Source organism: Musa acuminata, chromosome BXJ2-10 (genome assembly GCF_036884655.1).
Source record: "Musa acuminata AAA Group cultivar baxijiao chromosome BXJ2-10, Cavendish_Baxijiao_AAA, whole genome shotgun sequence".
Lineage (NCBI taxonomy): Eukaryota > Viridiplantae > Streptophyta > Magnoliopsida > Zingiberales > Musaceae > Musa > Musa acuminata.
In genome coordinates, this window is record NC_088347.1 from 4,016,436 (window position 1) to 4,026,501 (window position 10,066).

At 37.9% G+C, this 10,066-nt stretch overlaps 1 protein-coding gene across 1 annotated transcript; it reads right to left on the reverse strand.

The window, feature by feature from the left end:
* Positions 1-116: 116 nt before the first annotated feature.
* On the reverse strand, positions 117-2,431 carry LOC135624296 (putative pentatricopeptide repeat-containing protein At5g52630). Its single transcript, XM_065127754.1, has one exon. The coding sequence runs from the start codon at positions 2,274-2,276 to the stop codon at positions 156-158; it is 2,121 nt and encodes a 706-aa protein (XP_064983826.1). The 5' UTR covers positions 2,277-2,431; the 3' UTR covers positions 117-155.
* Positions 2,432-10,066: the final 7,635 nt, after the last annotated feature.

Here is a 10,066-nt window from a genome sequence, read left to right on the forward strand (position 1 = left end):
GTCTGGACTGCAAGAAGGGAACCAACCACCAGCTACATTTTGATGATCCCTATTGACCCCAGCGTAACTTTTTGCTCGAGTATCTACAAGCATCGCATCGTGTAGTTCTTTGTCGCTGCTCAAGTGACTCTGTCATGGTTCTGATTTTAGAAGCTTCACCAATAATCCTTGCAAGAGCACAAACCATCAGCAAACTGATGAAATCGATTTGCATCCCTTAGGATGATCTTTCGTTGGAAGATCTCCGAAACAAGCTTCATAACCGTGTGACAGTCCCCACAGGTCCTCAGGTTCTTCTTGATCCGAATGGGTGCATTCACAGGCAAGCTTATCAGCCCGAACGAGAGCGCAAGCCTCTCGCTGTGATACCACATGCTCTCCTCCTTGTTCTCTTCTGCGTCATTAATGGCGAATTGTGTATCAGGCACGTAACCCTTCGCCTTCGCCAGCTCCTTCAGCCTCCCCAACATCTCATAAATCTGCTCCGTCTCGTCGTGCGATCGGTCATGCACCGTGAACACGTACGTCTGGTTCCACACATCGATCCAGCTGCATCCCGTCTCCTTCCTCAGCCCAGCCGACTCCATCCTTCTCCTCACCTCCTTGGCTTCTTCCAACCGTCCATGGTACGCATACATGTTCGAAAGCAACACGTAGTTACCGGCGTTGTCCGGTTCGATCTCGAACAGCCTTCGAGCAACTTCGTCGCCGAGTTCCAGGTTCCTGCAGTTCCTACAGGCTCCAAGCAGAGCGCCCCACACCGATGAATCAGGCCTGATGGGCATCGTCTCGATGAACCGTTTCGCCTCATCCAAGCGGCCGGCTCGGCCCAGCATGTCGACCATGCAAGCGTAGTGCTCGCTCCCCGGTGTCACTTTGTGAGACATGGAATCGAAGTACTTGAATCCCTGATCGACAAGCCCGTTGTGACTGCACGCCGAAAGGACGCTAACAAATGTGATGTAATCCGGTTCGACACCCTCACCAAGCATTTGCTCGAATAGTTGGATGACGTCGTCTCCATGCCCGTGTTGCTGGAATGCTGTGATCATGGCTGTCCAAGCGACCACGTTCGTGCGGTCCTCTGCCTCCTCGAAGGATCGGTATGCGTCTTCCAAGCCACCGCATTTGGCGTACATGGAGATCAGCGAGCTCCCGACGCATCTGTTGCTAGCGAACCCGGTTTTCACTATCAAGGTATGAATTGCTGCGCCCTGGCCCCATGAAGCTAGTCTGGCCAAGGCATGGAGGACGGTGGAAAACGAGGCCTCGTCCGGGGAAATCCCCTCCCTTATCATAGCTCGGAAACAGTTGCAAGCATTCTCCATCCGATCACTTTGGATCCAACCCATCATCATAACGTTCCAGGTCACGACATCTCTTTCGCTGCAGCTGTCGAACAACTTCATGGCGTCTTCCAAGCACCCGCATTTGCTGTACATGTCGATGAGCGAGTTCCTGACGTACTCCAACGTGGACGCCATCCCAAGCTTGACAGTGTGGCCGTGCACCCCTCTACCGAAGTCTATGCCGCCACCGTTGGCGCACGCACTCAGAACGCTAGAAAAGCTGACTTGGTCCGGGCTCAAGGACTGATCCGCAAGCAGCTCCCGGAAAGCCTCCGTCGCCCTGTGGTACATCTTGTTGCGCACGAACCCCACGATCAGCGCGTTCCAAGAAACGAGATTTCTCAGGGTCATTTCGTCGAACATTCTTTGAGAATCCCCCATGTCGCCGCATTTGGCGTACATATCGGCCAGTGCGCTCGCCACGTAGACGTCGGACACGACGCCGTGCTTGTGAGCGAGAGCGTGCACCTGTCGGCCAGTGGCATGGGAGCCAGCCGCGGCACAGGCCGGCAGGACGGCGGAGAAGGTGTGGGGGTTGGGGCCGGGGCCTGACCTCTTCATCTGCGCGAACAAGGATAGGGCCTCGAGGGGGTGGTGGGAGTGGGAGAGGTGGGTGATGAGGGAGGTCCAGGTGACGACGTTGCTGCAGTGCTGGGTGGTTCGGAAGGTGAGCACGGCTTGTTCGAGTTGGCCACACTTGGCATAGAGGTTGATGAGCTGGGTATGGAGGAAGGGGATGGGGAGGGAGTTGGTGGTGATGAGGTGGGAGTGGATCTGCGTGGCATGCCTCGGGTTGGATGTTTGTGTTACGGTGGAATCGGTGAGGAGGGTGGTGAGAAGGGTGAAAGAGAGAGGGAAGTAGGTTGTGCAATGAAGACGATGGAATGAGTAGATGGAATACAGTGAAGGGGTTTTCGGGGTTCTCATCGAGCCTTGGACGAGTATATTGATGATGCAGGGGATGAGGGCAAAGGGTTGTGCGTACACAGTAGTGAGTGGCGTATGCCAATTGTATCCGTTGATGATGAAATGCTAGCACGAAGTATAGCCCCGGAGTCGAACACTTGAAGTGCGGGAGAGGATCCCGGCCCCCAAAAAAGAAAGAAAATGCCAACAATGATATCAAAGGGTATATTGTTGTTGCCCATCAGCATCATCATCTACCGCACGTGTCGTTCTTTCTTCTCTATCAGCAGCGCTCGTTACTGACTGACTGACTGATGGCTAAGCTTTCATCTCGACTCTGAAATAGAAGAAGAGAACATCTTCTTTCAATCTAGCTTTTACATATAGATACACATAGTAATGACCGTAATCCTTTTTTTCCCCCTCTCTTGGGGTCTTCCTCGAGTTTGGCTGCAAGTGAAGGGAAAAATTCTTCCCCTTCACTGTGCACAATATTTGCCTTTTTAGTTTTTATAATATATTTTAATTAAAATTATCTTCTTCTTTTTTTACATACAATGCCACATGGTACTATTTCATTTTTCGAGTTTGTCTATAAATAGATCTCTTTCCTGTCCAATATTTACTTCGGGAAAACCCAGAAAAATTAGCAGAAATTCTGAAAAAAAAAAAGTGAGAGAAAAAAAAAGTTTTTCAGACTTTTAATTGATTCCTTTTAGTTTTTTTCCTATTTCTCTTTCGTTGCTAATATCAAAAATCTTCTTTTTTTTTTTATGGTATCTCGGTTGTATCTTGGATGAGTTCCTTTTTTTTTACTCCCTATTTCATTCTCAACGCATCTTGAACCTATTTTTTATTTAATCTAATGATATTTTAATAATATTACTTCAACAATCTAAGGATATTCCACCATCGATTAAGAACTAAAAAGGGTGCTAACCTAATAATAAAAAAAAAATACTATAGTAGTAGCATGCTGTTAGGATCGAAATTATAGCGATTAAAAAATTAGTACTTTTAAAAAATTATAGTGATTAAAAAATTCATTCGACAAAGCTCAAAAAATGTTTAACTTAAAAACATTTGTAAGGATGTAATTAGCAAGTAAAGTAATTTGTAATAAAGGTAAACTATAAAAGAAAAGAGCACACCAGATTATAATGGTTTGGTTATCGTGACCTACGTCCACTTCCGATTCTTCTTCACTCGAGGCCACCGGCTTCTACTATAGATTTTCATTCCAATAGGTAAAATACCCTTATAGCTTTTTCTCATTTTGACAAGTTTACGAGAGAACATTTACAACTTCTCTTTTAGACTAGACCTCACTCCTCCCTTAGAAAGACCTTTAACTTTAGGAGGAAGAAACTCTAAACTTTAAAAGAGATTACAATTTTTTTCTCAAGAATTCTTTTCCCTTTTCTACTCTTTTTCTTGCTATCTCTAGCAAAAAAGAGTAAGGTATTTATATGTTCTAAATGGCTTAAAAAATAGAACAAAAAAGTATCACATCCCTAGTTTCAAGGGTACTAGTTGTACCATCGCTAGTGTTGGGTTGTAGCACTGCTTGCCAGTTTGACACTGGACGGTGTCATCGCCTAATCTGATGGTATCACCGCTTGAAACAGTTTAAGAGACTATGTCTAGGCGGTACCATTGCCTAGTCTGACGGTGTCACTACTTGGCTCTTTTATAGGTGATCGAATTAGCATTTCACTTGACCCAAAATAGCCAAACTCAAGCCCAATATGCCCCTAATTGAGTTAGCAAAGTTTTTCCCAAAACTAACTCAATTACAATCATGACTACTTCAACCTAGACACAATCGATTATAAACAGAATACTATATTGTTCGGCATGTCATTGGTTCATTCGACACTTCATCCAATCCTTTCGACGTTTTGTCCTCTCTTGCAGCGTATTGCATAATCAACATGTTGACATCCACAATATCCAATCTCCTTGGTGCAATGTCTAATCTTTCTGGCCCAATGCCCAAACTTATGGCACAAAGTCTTGCTTGTATGTCGACCGATCCTTCGACTCGGCATCCAATCTCTTGACATATTCTACTGTGACCCAATATATGATTTCATTTCTTTAATTGATTTGTCTTTCCCTGATTGAAGCTAGTCCTACGTCACTCAAAACACATATTAGATCTTTAACTCATCAATTGATTTCATCATCAAAATTTGAGATTCAACAATCTCCCCCTTTTTTATGATGATAATCAATTGATGACAGAGTTTAAACTTAACTCTCCCTATCAATATGCCATATTGATAAAAACTTTGAATCAAAAAAATCGTGACTATATCATGAATATTGAAAGAACTAATTAATCACATCATTTCATGCATCTTAAAATCATGAGTATTTCATGCATAATCATAATTTCAAAATATCAAAGTACACTATGCATGATCATTATCATAATCCATGCATGATTCAAATTTTAAATCATTATAACTTCTCCCCCTTTGTCATCAACAAAAAGGATAAAAGTGTAACTAACAAGTTTTTCAAAACATGCAAGTTTTACATCACTACATAGAACATACAAGCTAGCAATTTTTAGAGATATGCAAGTTTAGTAATTTTGCTTCTCTTAAGATGTGCAAGCTAGCAAACTTTGCCTCTTTTTCGAGATATGCAAGTTGGCAAGTTTTCTCTCATTGAAAAGTGTAAGCTAGCATTTTTGTTTTTCTTTGCGATGTGCAAGTTTACAAGTTTTGCTTCTTGAGATGGGCAAGATAGTACTTTTGCTTGAGATTGGAAGCTAGCAATTTTTTCTTCCTTTTGCAATATGCAAACTAGCAATCTTTGCTTCACTTTTAAGATGAGCAAACTAGCAATTTTTGCTTTTTTTTAGCTAGCAATTCTTTCTCTCCCTTTGTCATTGTCAAAAAGAGGGGAATAATACAATGGTACAATTCATTTTCCTTTATATTAATTTTTAAATCATCACATAAAATATAACAAGAAAAATTAATTTGGTGATAAGATATATACTTTATGAATATAAGGGAGTAATAAGACAACTTTCAAGTTGTGAATCAAATATTAAAAAATCAAGAGGAAAAAAAATTATGATTCATTTGGATAAATCAAATAGCGAAAAAAAGAATCATAGTAAACAATCTCGATTCATAAAAATATCAAGTTATAATTATCAAGGAATCAAGATTATGATTTGGATAAGACTCATCTTTTGTAAAAAGCAAAAAGAATCATAGGAGAACAAATAATAAAATATCTCAATTCATGTATAAAAAATCTGAAGTTGTCAAGATCATGATTAAAAAAAAATTAAGTTATAATTATGAGAATTCAAGATCAAGATATAGATAAAACTTTTCTTTAGTAAAGAAACATAGGAGATCAAATAAGAGATCTTGATTAAAAAAAATCTCAAGTATCAAATGAGAGGTTTGGATAACACTCATTTAAATTTAAATCATCAAAATCACTTTCATAGATTTATAAAAAATAATATAAATAGATTCATTAATCTCTTTATGAAAGATTCGATAAACTTTTAGCGATAGAAATATTTTTAAGAATAATACATTCTCATTTTTTTAATTTTAATTTAAGTGATTGATTTCATACAAGCATATCTTTGTTTTCTATGTAAAATCCATGCATCGTTGATTAAAACTAAAAAACAAAAAATCATCATAAAAAAAACATTAAGATCAATAAGCCATAAATCACAAAAATTATCATGTATAATTTTAAAATATAAACTCATTAAGTATGTTTTCAAATCATCATTACTTCAAATCATCATTACATTATTACATCATTAAATCATCAAGCATGGTTTTATTAAACATAAATCATATTCAATCAAAATCATTTTGTTTTGGCTAATAAACTTTGTGAAGTGTGTTGGATCTTTGGTCATATGCTTTGAGCATCCACTATCAAAATATTATTTTTGTTCTTAGCATTTGATTGTAAATATTTCTACAAGAAAGACGGGTTTACTATAGGTACCAATTTGACTTTGAGTTTCTTATGTTTAAATCTACTTATCTTGTCTTTTGGCATGGTCATGTATGGTTTCTTTAGAAACATAAACTAATTTATGCAAGTCATACTTTTTGAATGGATATTTATATGTAAAATATCCACACCTATCACAAAAGTTATATTTATTTTCAACAAAAACATCTAACGTGGGTCTTTTAACAAATGTGGTTGGCTTTTATTGAGTATTACTACTCACAAAACCGATTTTTTCTTTTCTACAAATATGACTCTTATTAGCAAGAATTATGTTTAAAGATTTACTACCAATTTTAAAATTTTTTAATGTTTATTTAGTAATAAAATTTCCTTTTTATATGAATCTAATTTTTCACATTAAGTAAAAAATGTTAACATATAATTATCATGCTCATTTTTTATTTTTTTTAAATTCACTAGAAAGAGAAGTATGATTTTTTTTAACAATTTATATTTTTTATTAAATAATTTAAATTCATCAAATAAATCATGGAAAGCATCAAGCAATTCATTAGAAGGTAAAGGAGCTTTGGTTAAGTCATTTACCTCATCATTGAGAGCCATCAAGGCATAGTTTGTCACTTTGTCTTCACCGGTTTGCTCCTCGTCTTCGGGTGCAGTTGATTCATCCCATATCGCCTTGAATACTTTCATTTTCTTTGGCAACCACTTTTTTTTAAGTTCATTTTTATTCTTAGTTTTTTATTTTATGAATTTTTGAATTTTTTTGTGAGAAGTTCAAGGTCATTATCACTTGAGCTTTCGTTCGAGTAGTCTTCTTTTGTTCTAAGTGTCAAATCCTTCTTGTTCTTTGAAAGGTTATTCTTATGTTCGTCATATTTAAATATGTCATTTCATAGGTCATTAAAGACTCGATAAATTCTTCAAATGGAAAGTTGTTCAGGTCCTTTGCTTCTTGTATTGCCGTTACTTTTCGATCTAACTCTTTCGAAGAGATCCTAAAATCTTGTTTATAAGTTCAATTTTAGAAAAATATTTGCCAAGTGCTTTTAAACTATTGATGGCATCCGTAAAATGAGTATACATTTCAATAATAGTTTTACTTGGTTTTATTTGAAATAATTCAAAATTATGCATCAAAAGATTTATCTTAGATTCTTTAACTCTACTTGTGCCTTCATGTGTAATTTCAAGAGTATGCCAAATGTCGTATGCAGTTTCATAAATCAAAATATGATTAAATTTATTTTTGTCTAAAGTACAAAATAGAGTGTTCATAACTCTAGCATTTAAAAAAAAAGTTTTCTTCTCCAAATCATTCCATTCATTCATTGGTTTGGAAGACTTTTGAAAACTACTTTCAACAAGATTCCATAAATCAAAATCCATAAAAAGCAAGAAAACTCTCATTTGAGTTTTTTAATATGTGTAGTCCGTCCCATTGAACATATAAGGACGAATGAAAGAATGACACTCTATATTGCCAATAAAAAACTTGGATCTGATAACAACTGTTAGGACCAAAATCAACACTAAGAGAGGGGGGGGGGGGTGGTATATGGGGGGGTGAATTAGTGCTTTCAAAAAATTATGTCGATTCAAAATTTTAGTTCGATAAAGCCCATATTAAAAAAATGTTTAACTTGAAAACATTCGTAAGAATGTAACGAGCAAGTAAAGTAATTTAAAAAAAGATAAATAACAAAGAAAAAGAGCATACTGGATTTATAGTGGTTCGGTCGTCGTGACCTATGTCCACTCTCGATTTCTCTTCACTCTAGGCACTGGCTTTCACTACTGATCTTCTTTCTAAAGGGCGTAGATCAACTACCCTTACAACTCTTTCTCCATTTGACAGGCTTAGGAAACAACCTTTATAACTTCTCTTTTAGACTAGACCTCACTCCTCCGTTAAAAAGGCATCTATCTCTAGGAGGAAGAGACTTTAAACTTTAAAAGAGATTACAACTTTTTTCTTAAGAATTCTTTTCCCCTTTCTACTCTTTTTCTTGCTGTTGTTAGGACCAAGTCAACACTGAGAGGAGGGGGGGGGGGGGAGAAGTGGGGTTGGGGTGATGAATTAGTGCTATCGTAAAACTTTACATCGATTTGAAATTTTCGTTTAATAAAAGTCGATATAGGAAATGAGCTTGATCTAGAATGCATGTTCGTAAGCGTAGTGAAAGTAGTAAGTAAAGAAGTTTGTAATAAAGATAAAAAATAAAAACACAAACCGAGTTTTATAGTGGTTCGATCGTCGTAACCTACATCCACTCTCGATTCCTCTTCACTTGAGGCCACCGGCTTCCACTACCGATCTTCTTTTAATGGGTAAAAATCAACTACCCTTTTACACCCTTTTTCTCCTTTTCATAGGTTTAGGAGATAACCTTTACAACCACTCACTTCTTTCTTAAACTTCACCCAACACTTAGAGTTTGAGAGAAGTTCTTATAATATTTCTTTCTTTGTTTTTTGTGCTTAGTTCTTGTATAAACCGAGCAGAGATGAGTGGGGTTTTTATAGACCCCAAATGGATTTAAATTTAGAGCTAAAAATTTAAATCCCTGGGATTTCAAGGTACTGGTGGTGCCACTACCAGTGCTCTTTGACACTAGGTGGTACCACTGTCTAGTCTAGCGGTACCATTGCCTAGTCTGGCGGTACCACTGCCTGACATAGTATCAGAGATTGTATCTTAGAGATTGAGCTACTAGAGATTTCACCACTTGGACCGATTGTGCCATCGCTTGACCCAACTTTTGGGTCATTGAATGAGCCTTCCACTTGGCCCAAAACAACTCCAATTCAGGCTTAGTTGGCCCCTAATTGAGTTGGCCTAATTATATATATTCTAAACCAACTAAATTAGAACTAAAACTACTTCGATCTAGACAATTATTATAAAGCATTAATCATATATTTTTTGATATGTCACTAGTTCATTCGGCGCTTCGTCCGACCCTTTCGGTGCATCGTCATCTCCTTTGGCATATTGCCCAATCAACATATTGTCTTCCTTCAATATTCGATCTCCTTAGTGCAATATCCAATCTTCTTGGTTTGATGCCCGAACTCATGGCACAAAGCCTTCTACCGACATATCGACTGATCATTTGGCTCGACATATAATCTTCTGACATGTTCCACTTCGACCCAATATTGATTCTTCCTATTTTAATCAAATTGTCTCTTCATGATCGAAGCTAGTCCTGCATTACTCAAAACACATATTAGATCACAAACTTATCAATTGAGTTCATCATCAAAATATGAGATTCAACAATTGTTAGGATCAAGAGCGATAGTAAGAGAGGGGGGGGGATGAATTAGTGCAGCGGAAAATTCTCCGATTTTGTATAACGTTTGTCTCGATTCAAATCGTTTCGCTTAAGGAGGTTTGCAGTTAAGTAAATTGTACAAAAGGAAAAGCAAACCAGAATTTAGAGTGGTTCAGTCAATGAGACCTACGTCCACTTCAGATTCCTCCTCCGTCGAGGTCACCGGCGTGCACTAAAGGCCTTCCTTTGATAGGCAAAAACCAACTATCTTATACAGCTCTTTCTCCTTTTGTTGGGTTTAGGAGACAACCCTTACAGGTCTCACTCTTTTTTCTTGGATGGTTACAAGGCTAAGAGAGGGAGGAGAACTCTTCTCACTTTTGCAAAGCTTTTCACACCCTAAACACTTAGAATTTTTCACATATATAATAGCACTTTGTTACCCTTTCATGCAGAAAAGGGTGGGGTATTTATAGGCCCTAATGACTTTATAAGTTGGAGCCAAAAAATTCAAATCCTTGGATTTCAGGATGCTAGCGGTGCCACCCCCTG